Source organism: Chenopodium album, chromosome 11 (assembly GCF_948465745.1).
Source record: "Chenopodium album chromosome 11, dcCheAlbu1.1, whole genome shotgun sequence".
Taxonomy (NCBI): Eukaryota; Viridiplantae; Streptophyta; class Magnoliopsida; order Caryophyllales; family Amaranthaceae; genus Chenopodium; species Chenopodium album.
Genome location: NC_137844.1, coordinates 56470381 through 56487701, shown reverse-complemented (window position 1 = coordinate 56487701; position 17321 = coordinate 56470381). Strand labels below are relative to the sequence as shown.

The 17321-nt window shown below is 34.0% G+C and overlaps 5 protein-coding genes across 5 annotated transcripts; 1 reads left to right on the top strand and 4 right to left on the bottom strand.

Annotated features, from left to right (window-relative positions):
* Positions 1 to 1738: 1738 nt before the first annotated feature.
* LOC145566946 (splicing factor SF3a60 homolog) lies at positions 1739 to 2686 on the top strand. The gene has a single exon (XM_081626202.1). The coding sequence runs from the start codon at positions 1739 to 1741 to the stop codon at positions 2684 to 2686; it is 948 nt and encodes a 315-aa protein (XP_081482328.1).
* An 892-nt stretch (positions 2687 to 3578) lies between these two features.
* On the bottom strand, positions 3579 to 4919 carry LOC145566945 (FBD-associated F-box protein At5g60610-like). The gene has a single exon (XM_081626201.1). It carries the CDS (start codon positions 4917 to 4919, stop codon positions 3579 to 3581), a length of 1341 nt encoding a protein of 446 aa, XP_081482327.1.
* A 5455-nt stretch (positions 4920 to 10374) lies between these two features.
* Positions 10375 to 11757, bottom strand: LOC145566944 (putative FBD-associated F-box protein At5g53635). Its single transcript, XM_081626200.1, has one exon. The coding sequence runs from the start codon at positions 11755 to 11757 to the stop codon at positions 10375 to 10377; it is 1383 nt and encodes a 460-aa protein (XP_081482326.1).
* A 1388-nt stretch (positions 11758 to 13145) lies between these two features.
* On the bottom strand, positions 13146 to 14405 carry LOC145566943 (F-box protein At4g09920-like). The gene has a single exon (XM_081626199.1). The coding sequence runs from the start codon at positions 14403 to 14405 to the stop codon at positions 13146 to 13148; it is 1260 nt and encodes a 419-aa protein (XP_081482325.1).
* Positions 14406 to 16196: 1791 nt separating this feature from the next.
* Positions 16197 to 17027, bottom strand: LOC145566942 (FBD-associated F-box protein At4g10400-like). Its single transcript, XM_081626198.1, has one exon. It carries the CDS (start codon positions 17025 to 17027, stop codon positions 16197 to 16199), a length of 831 nt encoding a protein of 276 aa, XP_081482324.1.
* Positions 17028 to 17321: the final 294 nt, after the last annotated feature.

The window sequence follows — 17321 nt, the reverse complement described above, 5'->3', positions numbered from 1 at the left end:
TCGCAAATGCTGTGCTTTATATACAACTTTTATTACTATACCCTGCCTTGTGCCTTCGATACACTAAATTTGTGCACTGTGGACTGTGGTTGTCTATGTCTATGCAATTAGCTGCCAGACAGAAGTTCGTTCTATTGTCATACTCGGACAAGTCACTATTGCAAGAGGCAATTGTTGTATAATTTGTTCAATGCATGGTTCTTGCAGGCGGATGCACGATCCGCATGGTGCATCCCTACCAAAAAAAAAGCGGAAATAACATTGTATAGAAATGTAAAAAACATTTAGTTAAAGTGAAAAGAACATGTTATATAATTGTAAAGAACATTGTATAGAAATGTAAAGAACATTCAGTTAAAGTGAAAAGAACATGTTATAAAATGTTATATAATGTTCTTTTATCTTCATGTTCTTTGAAATGTTCATTACATTAAATTATCATTATAGGTGATCAAAAATTCGGCTCGGGCCGGGCCTTAACATAATATCTCGTGCCTAAACCCGGAAAATATAGCAGGTTTTTCGGGCTTTTTTCGGGTCGGGTTTGGATTTTTAACTAAAAATGCATTTTTAGGCTTGTCCAAACCCGCCTTATTTTCAAGCCGGGCTGAAGTTGACCACCACTAATTATCATGTTTTTTATTAATATTACAGATGTTCTTTAGATATATATAAAGAACATAAAGTTTGATGTTTTTTTTTACAAAATAGCTATATTTTCATTACAAAACAACTATATGTTCATTATAATACAACTATATGTGATGTTCTTTATAAAATAGTTAGATGTTCTTTATAAAATAACTGTATGTTCTTTACAGAACAACTAAATGTTCATTCCGCCTTTTTGAAAAGAAAACGGATGCACGGAGCATTGTGCATCCGCCTCCATGGAAAAAATTACTTGTTACCTTTTCCGGAGTATACTCAAACTCCCTCAATTTTTTTTATAAGCTAGAGTTGAAATTTTACATTATTTATATGTCATTATTGACTTAATTTTCTTACCAATACATAATAGAATAAATAAATATAATCATACTTCCTCCGTCCCTTAATTAGATTCCTACTTCTATATTGTTCGATTTGTCATAATGTCTACTTTTATAAATTAATTTTTACATAATTTTTACTAGTCTTATAATTAAAGATATTAATGGTCAAAAGTGTGTCTCGGCAAATGTGCAAATCTAACTCTAGCTTATAAAAAAACAGAGGGAATACCATTTTTTAAAATAAAAATTTGCATGTTTTAATCTGGTATTGATTTTGGGATGACAATTAGATGAAATCTAATCAAACAATATTGTCTACTCATTTTGTATTTTATGATACAAATCTAATTATGTAAAAACTAACTACTTAATACTCAACTTACTACCTTAGGTTAAATAAAACTTGGGTTTCAAAAAAAAAAAAATGTTAAATAAAACTTTCCTTAAAAAAGGTTTTATGTTAAACATTCCTAAAAAAAAAGTTTAATTAAACTTTCCTATAAAACAAAGGCTAATTAAACAAGATTGGGGTGCAAGAAAAAATCAATTTACAATCCGGGAACTTGACCCTCAAGCATATAAAGATTACACCGCCTAATAATCATCAAATGAACCGACTTAATTTCATTCATCAATTATAAATATCCCTCAACATTTAGTACTAATATGCAAATCAAAGTCCTATTACAAAAAAAATCTAAGGAAGTCTTCTAAAAGGGTTAGTTTAATTTTAAAGTTTAGCCATGGAAGTCCGTAAAGTATGTGAGATTATAAGTAAGGTGTTTAAGGAGTTCGATGACATCTCGAACGAGGAAATACACGAGTACAAGCGCCTAAACCCGAGGGCGGCTTCGAATTATGTTCGAGATAGTGAGCAGTACGAAATTCCCTTGGGTGGTGTTCAAGGGTATGAATTTGGGTGTCCTCTTGATTGTGTTGATACATGTTCTGTTATTGATGAGTCATTCTTGGAGCGAACGGAAGCCGTGAAGTTCTTTGACAGGGTGTTCGATGAACAATGGAAGGGGGGTAGGGGTAAGAAGCGGCCTAGGATGATTACAATCGACGATGTGATCAAGCAGTTTGATGAGTGTAATACATTGGAGAGTTTGATTGAGTTGGGACCGGTGAAGCTTAAAGAGGGCTTGGATGTCTTGGGACTCAATTCTGAGGGTACTGTCTTACAGAAAGCGGCGAGGCTGTTACTAGTCAAGAACACCCCTGAAGACAGGCTGAATCGAAAGTACTTAAAGACAGGAAGAGAAGATGTACACCAGTATGATTATAAAGTGACAGGACTCGTCGAGGCCAATGTCAAGAAGTTGTGTGGGATTCTAGAAGAGACTATTGAGCAAACTCGACAAGATGTTGAGAACAGGCTAATGATGACTGCTAATGAAATAATTTATGACTGCGAGGCTGATCATGAGAAGGGTGATAACTTGCTGTTGGATTGGGATGGACTTGACCAAGAATTCGAGTGTCAGATATGTGGGAATTACACCTACAAGGGGCAGATTGCTTTTGAGAAGCACTTCAGTGAAGAGCGTCATGAGCACGGTATGCATTGCCTTGGCATTCCGAACTCTCAGATCTTTTATGAGATTACTGAGATTGGTGAGGCAGAGAAGTTGTGGGAGGATATTCGACCGAAACAGGAAATGTTCCAGTGGTGTCCTGTATCAGATTAGAATTATGAAGATGCAGGCAGTAACATCCATCTACACTAAGAAGACCAACACTACTTTATTAGGCAGGGCTTAATCTGATTATTATGATTTTACCTTTCATTGATTTGTAGTCTATTGTTGAATTGAGTAGCTTGTGTCTAAATCAGACTTTTGTAACAGATTCTTAATTTGTTTTGAGAACAACAGATATTTCTAATTCCATTTGAAGTTCACGTTTAGTTAACTGATATTCGTATGAGTAGCTAATTACAGTACTCTACTACACCTCCAGAACAGAAACAATCAGACACGATAATATATACTTGTATTACACAGGGTGGCATCGAATATTGATTCTGTCACTTACTACTAAGCAATCAAAACTCAGACAAAAAATCACCTGTTTTTCGATTAAAATCTAGAACCTGTAAAATACATTTTGTGGAGATTTATATTTAAGCAAAACAACTTCAGGATGACAAGTCTGAAAGCTTTCCCAACAGACAATTTGACTCCTATATTATATGCAGAACTCCAAATTTGACTCCTATTTTTTATACAGAATTGAAAGATCTAGGCGTAAAAGCATACTCAACAAATAGTAAACATGTAATTTGTCTCTTTAAAGAAAGTAGATTAATGCAACAATAAAAAATTCAGTGTATCAATTTTACACTTTTGAAGCACAAATGAAACTCAGGTCGCTCCATATCTGAGAACCTGCAGACCATTATATTTGCTTAGATGTTCGGTCTTTAGTGAAACTTAGACTAATTTCAAGCTTCTCAACAAGCAGTCCTGAGGCGCATGTGGTATAACCTGTCTTTCGTAAAGCAAAACAATACGTAGTGAAACTTGGAGTTCAGAAACAGGAGTTACTTCGTACATGCCAAAATCATACATGCCTCGCAGATTATGGACTGTCAGCAGGTGTCTCACCAAACAGAGGATCCTCAACATTTATGGTTATTTTGGTATTCCTTGGAACCAATAACAATGTTCTAGACAACTTATACTCCCTCCATACTTGACCTCTTTCACCATCATCATCGCCATAACCATCATAAATGGAGGACATATAAAGCCGGTCCAAAACAGTTGCATTACTTAGAATGTACTCGAGCAACTTCACATCATTGGCATTACCTTGAGTATTCAATAATTTTATCTTCTTAAGCCGACTTAACAAGCATATTGATATTGGATTTTGATCACCCCAATCCTTTTCATTCTTAGACAAATCTAAGGTAAGATGGACAAGATTATGAAAGATTGACCCAACATTAAAATCCAAGCTATCAAGTGCATTGAACACAGCAAGACCATTTAACAGGTTAAGAGATTCAACACTAGAAATCCCCTGAACAAGTTTTGGTATATATCTTATAAAATCAGTCCTACTATAGCTAAAGTTCGAAAAGTCAAGATCTGCTCTGACTAATCTTCTTGGATACTCGTCAAACCTATACACACCAAGAAAACCGCGAATCTCAATGTGTTCGAGCAATGGTGCATTAATCATAAACACAAAATGCCTCGATTTTCCCCTGATAATCAAGGACTTCAGATTCTGAGCTGATATTGTCAGATATTCTGAGTTAGCAGATTCTTCATCTATTTCCAAAGACAACATTTCTAACACAGGGCAAGACTTAATCAATATTTCAAACACTGATTTATTGATGGTTGGCAGGTCAATCAACACAACTATCTTCAAATTCGGAAGACTAACAATTCCAGTTTCTGGCAATTTACAGCATAAATTTCCTCCCAATTCAAGTTCTACTAGTGATTCAGTTTGAAATACACAAGACGGAAAACAAACATGAGGTCCAAGATAGTAAGGAAAGTCGCAACTTACCTTGATCTTAGCCACTTTAAGGGCACAAACACGACGAATCCAGGATTTTAAAGAAGCAGAACACACTTCAAATTCATCATTCTCCACAGTTTGTGGGTAAGGAATATGTAAATGGAAGCTATTGATAAGTGGGGAGGTGATCTGGTTGAGGATATTGTCAACTGTGATGATGAATTTGAAGAATACTTCAGAGTTATCAGATTCAGTGGCACGTGGCCATGACTCGTCTAAGAAGAAGTGAGGGAGTTGTGTCCAAAGGTAGCACCAACGGCGAGATAAGACAGAGGTGGCAACTGCGGATTTGAATGGGATGAGTGAAAGAATATCGACCAAAACAGTGTCTGGAAGTGAGCTTAATCTGTCTTCTTCATAATTTGAGAGAGTTTCACCCATTTTTGTTTGGATTTTTGAGTGTGATTTTTGTGTAGATTGACTTAGATTTTTTCCTCTCTCAAATAAGAAAGAAGTTGAATTGGTTGGTGGATACAAAAAAGTCTACCTAACCTTTGAATTCTTTTTTGGAGGGATTAGAATAGAAAACTAAGATAGAGTTTACTATGAATATAAAAAGACTCCAAACTAAGATAGAATTATGCTTTACTTACAGATTATGTAGCCATTACCCATTAATTAGGTCCCTTTATAAACTTGCATTCTTCATAAAGGTCTGTGCACCTAACTATGTTGTGAGTGTTTATAAAAAATTCATTGTGAAATTGCTATGGGGTATTGGGGTTTAATTGGAGGAGATGATAGACTTTTTTTTTTTTTTTTAAACAAATCAATTCATTAATAAAAAGTCATTAGTCATCTACAAATGAAATCTAAATTAACAAATACATAAAATTGAATTAAAGTAGGGTTTCCTTCATCAAAGCTACGATCGTTGAAAAGATCTTATAATGTGGCACATCTCTCGCACACATCGCTGGAATATGCAGCCTTTTCGGAGAGACAGTCTAACGATTTGTTGTAGCCGTAAGGATGATTCTCATCTGATTCGCTTGAACGCATTTGAAAACTTGACAGCTGTTGCGATCCCGAACAAATTTTTACCAAAGAATTGACAATAGGGCAAAAGATGATTACCTTTTTGATAAACCCTAACACACAAACAAACCTTAAACATAAACAAACAACTAAATTAACAAAAACTAACGACTCCACCATAGGGAGACGGACGAAAATCTACACTACTTGTGTAGATTTATTGAAACCTAAATTGCAAAACTCAATAATATTAAGGGAAAAGGGTTGAAAATAGTTTAATTTCCGAAGAAATTAGACTATTTCCGGCCTAAACGACCAAGATTTCGGAGAAACCTTAGAAGAAACCCTAGAAGAGAGGAGGAGAGAAGATATATCTCAATTACGAGGGAGACAAATATTTGTAGTTTTGATGGAGGTTTGCATCATGATCTAATTCAAACTATATTTGTATTTCTTCTATAACTATCATGTAACAATTTATTCTTGAAATGATTTTACTTTTAAAAAATAATTTGTATATCACCTAAAGATTTTGCTCCAAATGGCAACATATAGTATCAAACCTTCCTGTTATCAACTTAAATGTACTCTTATTTCAAAATACTTAAATGTTATAAAACAATTTCAAAATAAAAAGATAGACTAAACTAGATGGGCAAGTCAATTCCGAATCTCTTGAAAGCGGGAGGGTAGTTCTAATTATAACCAACTAAACTATTAGTCACCCTCAACATTATAGTGTTATATATCAATCTATATTATGGAAGGGTATATAAGGGGCTATGCTTTAACCGTTACATAAATAATAAAATCACCTTTAAGAAATACGAAATGTGCACTGCTATATTGTGTGAGAAATTAAATGTTATATCATCAATACTCAAAAAAATTATAAATAAATGACCGTTTTTAGTAGTTTAATGCCCACATTATCAATTTTACCAACTTGAATTGACATATTTGGCAATCAATATAATATCAAGCTAAAATGGATTTGATGCTTGAAGTCCCTCGAAGAAACTACGGTATGTAACATACTGTACTTGTTTTTATTTGTAATTAAACTATAACAATATACACCCGAGGTCACATAGAGGAGAGTGTTTATAAAAAATTGAAAAATTTGACAATAATAAGCAAATCTTTGCTCAATCTTCCCAAAATAAGCAAACCTTTTGATTAACCCAGAGTAAGTTGACCTTTATGGGGTATTTTCTCAAAATAAGTCATGACTGATTTCTTTTAAGTGTAACCGGTTCTTTGGGTTGCTTATGCCACATGTCATTGTGTCGTTGGCCAATTTTTTAAAATTTAATTAAAATGTATTATTTTAATTAATTTTTAAAATTTTGTAAAATTTTTTTTAAAAAAAAAAACACTTTTTCAAGATAAATAAAAAATAAAAATAAAAAAAACCCTTAATTTTTCAGATACCCTCGGGGATGTGGTTTGTGCGGTGGTTGGCGGGGATGGGGGTGGAGCGATGGTATGCGGTGGTGTTTTTTTTTTTTTTAACACAATTTAATTAATCATCAAATATAAAATAAGAAAAAAATTAATTAGAATTAGGAAAAAAATGTCCTATTTGGTAGGTTGCAGGTCATTTGACTTATTTAAAGAAAATACCCAATAAAGGTCAAATTACTCTGCGTTAATCAAAAGGTTTGCTTATTTTGGGAAGACCGAGCAAAGATTTGCTTATTTTTGACAAATTTTCCTAAAAAATTTCATTGTGAGATTAATTGGAGGAGATGGTAGACTTAATGTTATATTATCCTGTTTATCCTAATCCTACATTTATCCGGCCTAGAAATTAGGCAAGTAGTTGTTTCCTCTGCCATAGCTAGTCTAATCCAATATAGCTTAAAACTTGGTAAAAGGCAATTAAAACTGGTCAACCAAAATAATTCAAAAAGATAGCATCAACTTGTGACAAATTCAGTAGTTATAGTTGTGTTTCTGGCTAAACAGAACGTATAAATAAAGTTAACCACGACAAAGAGACCAGCTAATTTATTTGAGTTGCAACATACAAAGCATGAGATAATTAATAAAGCCTCATATTGTTCTTAATGAGTCTAAAGAAATACTAATGCTTACATAATTTAAATGGAAAATTCGTCGTCATCAGCAAAGCACTTGTGGGATCTAACGGTCTAAATATAAACAAAGAGTACCTACACTTTGAGATCCATTACTTGATGCACAAATATAAAATCCATTAAACTCAATCTCGCAAGTTAAAGAACTCCTTGGAAGGCAGAACAATTTACCGCAGAATTCGTATTCCTCACATAATTGATTTTTTCTGTAATCGCGAATGTTACAATTCTTCGCAACGCAAGAAATGTAAAGCTTCTCCCAAACATGTGCATTACTTAGAATGTGTTTAACCAAATTGGCATCATTTGTACCTCCTTTGATTTTCAACAAGTCTATCTTCTTGAGTTTCGATAACAAACATGATGGTATTTTGGCTCCCCAAGTGATAATTTCCTTGGATAAAGCCAATTGAAGATGGGTTAGATTACGAAAGAGTGACCAAACATTTGCATCCACGCAAATTTCACGGAGTCTCGACGAAGCAATAACATGCAATACAATCCTGAATCTCAATCTCCTCTAACAACGGTGCATTTATCACAAATTTGTATATAAGACAACGAGGTAGGCTTACCACAAATCATCAGATATTTCAAATTTGGAGCTGGTATATCTATTATGTATTCGTCCTCCCGCGAATTTAATGTCAAGATTAAAGTGCGCAACAAAGAGCAAGACTTAAGAATTGTCTTCAATACTTGATGGTTGAACCCCCGATCACAACCTAATTTAAGCTTCTTCAAATTAGGAAGATTAACAATACCATTTTCAAGAGATTCACAATAATACCATCCATCTAATTCGAAGCTTACGAGTGATTGGATTTCGAAAACACAACTTGGTATATGTAAGGTATTCTTGAAAGAAAAGCTTATATCTAAACTTACAAGATTTAAGGCGAAAATTGGAGAAAGACATGAACACACAAACGCTGATAGTTTTACGAATTGATCAGCGTTTAAAAAGGGGTTTCTATCGAAATGTTTCAAATGTAGTTTTAAGGTTTGGATATTTGGGTAGGTGAGTTGCTTGACAATGTCATCGGAAGAGACTATAAATTTTCGAAACGTTTTTTCACCGCTATTCATGTCGATGATGAGGTTACGAAGCTCGGTCCAAAGGGGTCGCCAACGACGGGACAAGATTGAAGTAGCAACGGCAGAATTGAGAGGGAGGAGGAATAAAATTTCGATCAATAGAGCGTCTGGGAGAGAGCTTAATCTGTCTATTTTACCACCATTGTTGTGTTGATGAGGAAATTTACTTCATCTATATTATGATTCATGTGAGTTTATTAGGATTTTCAGAAGTTTCAATAGGGTTTAATCAAGGTTTGGGAGGATGGCAGTGAGCCAGTGAATGAAAGTATGATATGGAAAGGAAAGTTAATTATTTATATATAATTCCTAACAAACCTTATTGGGCTCACTTTTTTCCATCTCTTTTATCATTATTTTTTCCCATATTGATCCATTTAAGGAAGAGTCACATCGATCCTGGCCTAACCCGTCCAATAACCAAGTCAAATTATTATTTTAATCAGCAAAAATCAATCTTAATAAAAAATAAAAAATAAAAAACCACTTTAAACATTAAAAATCAGTTTTAATCATAAAACTGATTCAATCTTATCAACATTTGAAAAAGTATATTTATAACTTTGTTATCAACTCCTTTTGCATGCCCCCGGTTTACAGTAATTTTATTGTACATCGAACATTTTTACGAAAAAGTGACCCTTTTTCTTTATAAAAGTGACCCTTTTTCTTTACAAAAGTGACCCTTTTTATTATAAAAGTGATTCATATTTTCACAAAAGTTACCCCTTTTTTACAAAAATGACCCTTTTTTTCCACAAAAGTGACCCTTTTTCTTCACAAAAGTGACCCTTTTTTTCACAAAAACAGAGTATTAAAATAAAAAAAATAAACACAAAATACAAAGGTTACCCCAATGGCTCTACTTTCATCCCGTATCTTTATCTCTCCTCAAAACTAAACATTTCCACCATTAACAAACCTTCAAATTCTCTCTCCTCCATCAAAACCTCAACCCCCTTCTCCCTCTCCGTTACCAACTGCAAGCCCTCATATTTTTCCCTTCATAGTTGTCGTCATCGTCACCTCTGCCGCCATAGTCATCACCACCTCCGCCGCTGCCATGTTTGCCACCATCAAAGTAGATGAGGCGAAATGATAAAAACCCACAATAAGGTATATATGCAATTGGGGTCGAGGTATTCGGAGTTGTTGTAATTCCGGACTTCAAACTCGACAAATCGGGGGATGGGGGGAGGTCAGAAGCGCAGGAATCAGGGGATTGGGATGGTTAGCAAGGTCGAAATCGGAGGGGGACGCCGGATTCTTAGGAGAAGCTAAGGGAGTGGCGACAGGAGTGGTGGTTTGGCAGTTGTTGGTTGTCCCAACTTCCGCCATTCACTAATTTACTGAACACCGGCTTTTTTTAAAAATTTGTGCTTTGTTATTATCTCCTTTCAAATTACGAATTTAATTAATTAGTCAAACAATGCTCAACAATAAAAATCATTTCAATTAGCAAGTTATAACAGAAACAGGCAAATACTAATGATTGTTGAATTGATATCTCCTAAAAACAAGCTAATTTCCATCAATGAGAATTTTAAGATGACTATGAAATCAACTTAAAATAACAGAAAATACGCATAATCATACATTCATACAATTAGACTTACGTTCATCGGGTCATATGATACTTCTATTAGGAAGCATTACCTCTAATTGCCGCGGCTGTTGGTAGACACCTTGATATATAGCCCCGAAAATTCAATTTGGCACCGCGGTGAGCTTCTTCTACACTTGGATAGTTTTTCCCAAAACGATAACTCCGTGCTTCGATCATACATTGCCCTTCTCACATTTTTAGTAAACACACAAACGAGCCGCTCCAAATATTGTGCGCAACTCAGAAAATACTTAATTGCATCCAATAAATTCTCTTCATTGTAACCAGGCAAGTTCACCTCTACCTCGATTCTCTTAAATCGTGTCAATAAACACAAAGGTGCCTCGAAATCATATGATGAAGAGATCAAGCCAACATTACGTGAGCTCGTACTACTCAAGACAAGTACTTCCAAATTTGGACATAATTGAAACAATGGCAAAAGCATCTTAAATTCATTGTTAGCAAAATGTATATTCAATCTAAGATAACTCAAATTCGGGTATAATCGAGTCGATAACCTGAAAGCGACTAAATCAAGTGTGAGGGAGCTCACATTAGAAATTGATCCAAGAAATTTATGGATGTTCCTTATCTTTATACCAGGCTCATCAATTGGCTTGTTCATACGGCACAACATTGAGTCACATGTACTCAAGTGTTTCAAATTAGGTGCATCAATTGTAACTTTGGCTAAAAGTTGGCCTCCAATTAACTTTACATTGAACCGCTCCAAATTTTTCGCGGATATATTAATATCTGCGAAAATTTGTCTAGGCTGACGAATGTGACGAACAACCATGGACAAGTCTTCGAGTGACGGACAAGACTTAATTAGTCTACCCCAAAAGTTACACTGAGACGGCAACACGCTCACACTCAACTTCTTTAGTTTCGGAAGGTTGAAATCGGTTGTAGTAGTATCATCTTTAATAGCATGATCAGGCACAAAGCAAGACAACTCAGAGTTGAGTTCGAGTACAACCAACGTAGGAGTTTGGAAAATAATTGAAGGCGTTACAATGTTCATGAACTTAAAATCACGCTCTATAACTTTCATGCAGATTTGTTGTACTTTACGATCACAAATTTGATAAAGCCATGAATTCACGTATTTAGACCAATCGCTTAACCATTCACTCCCTTGAGACCGGCCACACACGCGGAGATTAAAAGAATGGATTGAGGGAGACGCTAACCTTTGGAAGACTTCGTCGATTTCTGCAAACTTATCGATGCTGGTATTGAATTTGCAGCAATTGATGTTTATAGAAGTGATGTATGTCCATAGATAATGCCATCGAGGGGATAAAATAGCAGTGGTAGCCACGGTGTTGGTGGGGAGACGGCTGAGAATATCGATGAGGATGGGATCGGGAAGAGAACTCAGTCTGTCCTCTCCGCCATTGTTGTTCATCATCCTCAATCTAGCCATTATTGACGTTTTTTTTTTTTTTTTTTTTTTTGTGGGTGTGAGAGAGAAGGATTAGACACGGGTTTATATATGAAGTGATAATTGCTAAATGTAATTGAAGGTTCGGAAAAAAAAGAATGTAAGTGAAGGTGAGTTGGGTTTCACCTAAACATTGGGCTTGGGCCGCGCATTTGCTTGCGATTAACCCCCCCCCCCCCCCAAAAAAAAAAAAAAAAATTGAGTACCCATTATAGAGGTTTTCGAGTGTTCTAGAATAAATTCAATAATCTTCTACCCTTTTTTTTTAATGGAATCTTCTACTGTGTATTATATTACTAAAATTATCAATCTATAAATAAACTAAAGGAACAACCGCTAATATCATTACTTTGCACATGTCAACCTCTTATAAAAAAATTTCCCACCAAAACTAATAATGACATCATTATTTTTTTTAACATAAATAAAAATTTAAAAATGATAAATTAATTATACATTTCTCTAACAGATTTTATATTTAAATTGACTAATTATGCAATTTCGATTGGAAAAATTAAAAGAAAGTCAAACTATTTCATTTTCTTATAAATATTTTCTTTTTCTCCTACTCCGTATATTTTATACAGATTATATGAATTGGGGCTTCCACTCTTTATTAATTTCTCAATTTATTAGATATTGATTAAATTATTTTTACTACGTACGTACATATTACACACAAATAAGCTAAATAATATTGTTAAAATCGTAAAATAATATTTAAATCGTGTATCGCACTAGCCTAATCTAGTTTATAATTAGAGTAATCCCAAAAGTATACTTGTCGAAATCGTGGCAAACTTTTTTTTTCCTTTTTTATTTTCTTACAAAATATTATAATAAAAAAAATATTACGGAGTAGTGAATAGAAACTTAAAATAATTTTTTTTTCTTGTGAATACACATCCAACGTGTTTGGGCAAGGAACTAGTAACTAGCTAAATTAAACACTAAGGAAAAAAAAAAAAGAAGAAGAAGAAGAATGAATTGGTCAATTGCAATCGTTTCAAAAATCACATTAATCTTACATCATATGCCTTAGAAGGATTATTGGTACGACTTACAAAGATTGCGTAAATACTTATATATAATTAAGCTAATTACAGCCATTAATTACTGAACAACCATGTTTTTGCAACAATAGAGACATGAAGCATGCGTCCATTAGTTCTTTACTTTATGGATTGCCATGCTTAATTATTGACGACTTAATGCGTAACCCTGAAAATACGATTTGGCACCGGCGAGGTGAACCTATTTCGCTCTCGGATAATTTTTTCCAAAACAATAACTCCCTTCTTAAATCACTTCTTTCGGAGGATTCAAATTTTTTGGTGAAGATACATATGAGATGCTCCAAAACTAAGCCTTTAAGTAGAAAATACTCTAATACCTTCAATAAATTCTCTTCTTCGTCGTAAAAAAATCATAGCTACCTTTATCTCAATCCTCTTGATATGATCCAATAAACACGATGGAGAAACCTTTGGGGGAATCAAAAAATCGCCGTGAGAGACTTCACTGCTCATGCTAATATAAAGATTCTCCAATTTCGTACATGACTTGAGCAATGGCCACAATACCTTAAACTCGTGCCCATAACAACCCATGAATTGTAAGTGAGTCAAATTAGGAAACAACAACGATGTCTCTAAGGAGTATGAACGAACATCAAATGTGAGGGACTTAACATTAGAGATAAGTCCAAGAAACTTCGTGATCACATCCTTCTCATTGGGTGCAATTCTCGGTTTCCTAGCAACACTTACCACTGCTTCACACAATGCATTCGGATTCTTGGCAAAGCGAAATTCTAATAGAGATTCAATATCGAGCATCAAGTATTCCAATCGAGGGGCATCGATTACAACTTTTGCCCTATGGTCATGAAGTACAATTATATTCAACCACAACAAATTTTGACCTAATATTGATATTGATGTTATGTCGGGAAATATAACACTAGCATTAATAATATTAGGCGATGAAGTAACCATAAAACTCAAATCTTCGAGTGATGGGCAAGACTCGATTAGTTTTCCCCAAAATTCACACTCAAAAGGCAACACTTGAATACTCAATTTCTTCAAATTAGGAAGATTGAATTTTGGTTTAGTATCACCATTGAAAACATGACTAGGAAAAATGCAAATAATACCAATGTTTAGTTCAAGTGTTACCAATGACGGAGTTTGAAACATAAATGACGATACTTTGAAGATCATTGGTGCAACTTCATCAGTAACAAGTCTAAAACAGATGTCTTCGACTCTTCGATGATGGATTTGTTGAAACCATAAATCAAGGGGAAAATAAACTAAATACGGGTCATCAAGATGGAGAGTAAAACTACGAATAATCGGAGAGGTGAGCTTCTTGAAGACTTTGTTAATAGCATCAAAACATTCAAAAGTATTGTACACACCTTTGAAAAGAATGCTACTGAGTTTGAGAGAAGTGATTTGAGGCCATAGATAAGGCCATCGAGACGATAAAACAGCGGTGGCAGCCGCGGAGTTGATAGGAAGACGAGATAGGATATCGATGAGAATGCAATCAGGAAGAGAGCTTAATCTATCAACTCCACCACTACGGGACATCTTCTTTGATCTCGTTTTCTTGGTAATCATTGTTCAAATTGTTTAGGGTTTATGAGTTTTATGTTAGTGCCTTTTTTTTTTTTTTTTGATTTTTGGAAGATGGAATAACCGAATAATTATAGTTAATCGATTATTTGATCTTAGTGCTACTTCTTAATTTCTTATAAGATATATATAGAGATAGACTTTGCTAACTAATTTTGGGGTGTTTTTATTTTATTTTATTTTTTTGAAACAGGGAATTTTTAAAATTATAAATACAAAAAAGAAAAAGAAAAAAAAAAACCTTCCATCAATTTCTTTTTAAGTTAACAGTACACGATTACTTAAGAGTAGCATATCTATAATATTATTAAAACTCATGGGGACAACATGCTAACGATATGTGTCACTCATATACCACATATGCACTACATGTCATCCTATGTGTTATCCCTCTTCTCTCATCACATTGAATTGTATTAATGTTTAGTCTCTTTAACAAAAAAATTTCATTGGTCTAACTTTAATGCCATATAATACAATATGTTTAATTTAATTGAAAAACTTTTCATATTGACCTCTTATTACATTTTCATTTAGTTATTAATATTGTTCAACATTAACTCTTCTAAATTAATTTAATCAAACTTATAATTTATGATGATGCGGGGCATCGCCTGGGTCAATAACTAGTTTTCATAAAAACTCAATTTTGTGCTGGACAATTAAAGAGATGATACGACCCTTGGCACCCTAATTTATATTATAAATAGTTTAATTTGGCAACAAAAAAAGCTCTAGTATAATGATTATTAAATTACGCCTGTGTTTTACCAGGTAAAACTCGTATTTTAATTTTAATAAACAAACTTACCCATAAGTTAAAGTCGGATTTTTTTAGTTGCAGGGAAACGTCAGAAATTTTAAAATCTCTCGAACATTCTAAAAATTTAGGTGACCAAGGGAGATTAGAAGTATAGGTTATTATTTATTGATTATTAATGAGAGGAGAGCAAACCCCAAAATCCCCCTCTCATAGTGCGACAATTAAAGAAGAAAATATCTTCAATTAATATCAATTAATCAACAATATATCTTCAAAGGATGACAATAGAGAAAATAAAGCAAATTTCAATATTATTGGCACAAATGTAATCAATCAAATCAAAAGAGTCAATAACAAACAAAAGTTGTTCCTTAACTACATCAACATCAATAGAAATTTTTTATTAACCAGCTGCAAGATGAAGCTTATGCTTCACTTACAGATTATGTAACCATTAGGTCCCTTTATGAGCTTGCATTCTTCACCAGATTGTTTAATTCTGAGATATCTCCCTGAAAATTCAACTTGATAGCGCGTTGATAAAAATCTTACCCAATCAAATATCTCCTTACAAGCTTCAACTTCCTGGTTTTTTTCTTCTTCTAAAATCTCACCACTTGGATCAGTACTAATCTTGATAATAAACCGGTCCAATACGTGTGCATGAGTTAGCAAGTACTTTATTAGATTCAAAGCATCATTGTTGAGCATTAATGAAGACATAAAGTTCATCTCTATCTTCTTGGCATGAATTAATATGTTTGGAGCGTCAATATAACAAAGGAGCCACAAGTATTCCCATGTACCGGAACTAGTGAAGTTAATGGTAAGAGTCTCTAGTAGTGGACATTTTTCGAGTAATCCTAAGAGCGCCTTTGTGTCCTCCCCGGAACAAGGCATGGTACATACAAGCCGAGTCAAATTAACAAACATTCTTGTCATTGCATCTATCATCATAGGTCTCCATACACCAAGAGATCTTACTTTAGAAATCGCGTCAAAAAATTTTGTTGTCACCTCTCCTTTACTAAGATTACCACTTTATTAGCTTCAACTAACACAGTAGGAGCATTGACAAAGCTAAAATTTGGCAAACAATTATTAGAAGCAGCCAACTTTAAGTGTTCCAAATTAGGAGCATCAATTACAATAGTTTTCATAAGATATTGGCCTGAGAATGATATATTCAATTTCTTCAAATTTGGACCTAATAATGAAATTTTATTAGGAACCAAATATCCTGTCCTGCATATTATAGAACAAAAATATAAACACAAGTCTTCGAGTAATGGACAAGACTTCATTAATGACTCGAAAAACATGCATTGTTTTGTTTGAGTAAAATTGATTTGTATAGCAAGCTTCTTCAAATTCGGGATCTTAAACACGTTAAGAGGCAAATTCAAAGATAAATCACCATATAATTCAAGCACTAACAATGAGTGTATTTGGAATATCACGGGAAAAGAGATTAGACCGTCGTAACCCTTTGTTGTTACCTTGATCTCCTCAATCTTCCATCGATCTGAAACACAATTAAACCACAAATCGATTTGTTCCAACCCATACTTGTTAACACTGCACTCTATGTCTAGACAAAATCTTCGGATGAGCGGCGAAGTGAGCTTTGGCAGTAATTTTTTGGGGAAGGAAGTCCAATACTTAAAGGGTCCTTTGGATTGCTTGACAAGAATATAAATAGTTGTGACTTCAGCCCATAGATGCAGCCATCTTCGCGATACAAAGCTCGTGTTGACAGCATCATTCAGGGTGATTAAAGAGAGTATATCAACGAGGATAGGATCAGGAAGAGAGCTTATTCTGTCGTATTTTTCAGCATTCATGTTGAATATTCACTTGTTGGTAATTAACAACCAACTCAATTATTTTGCTACAAAAACGTGAGTTTCGCTGAAATTGTTGTAACAATGATATAGTGTACAGATCTCATATGTGCATATTTATTGTATATATGCTAATTGTCATATAATCTTAATTAGTTAAATAAAATTATCATTAAACGGGAAATAACAATAAACCAAAAGATATTGCTACAAGTCTATTGGTCATTATATGTTTTGTGCGTGTCAAGTAATTATGTATTGCCTTATTAGTTTGTATATTCGATGTGTTTTAGT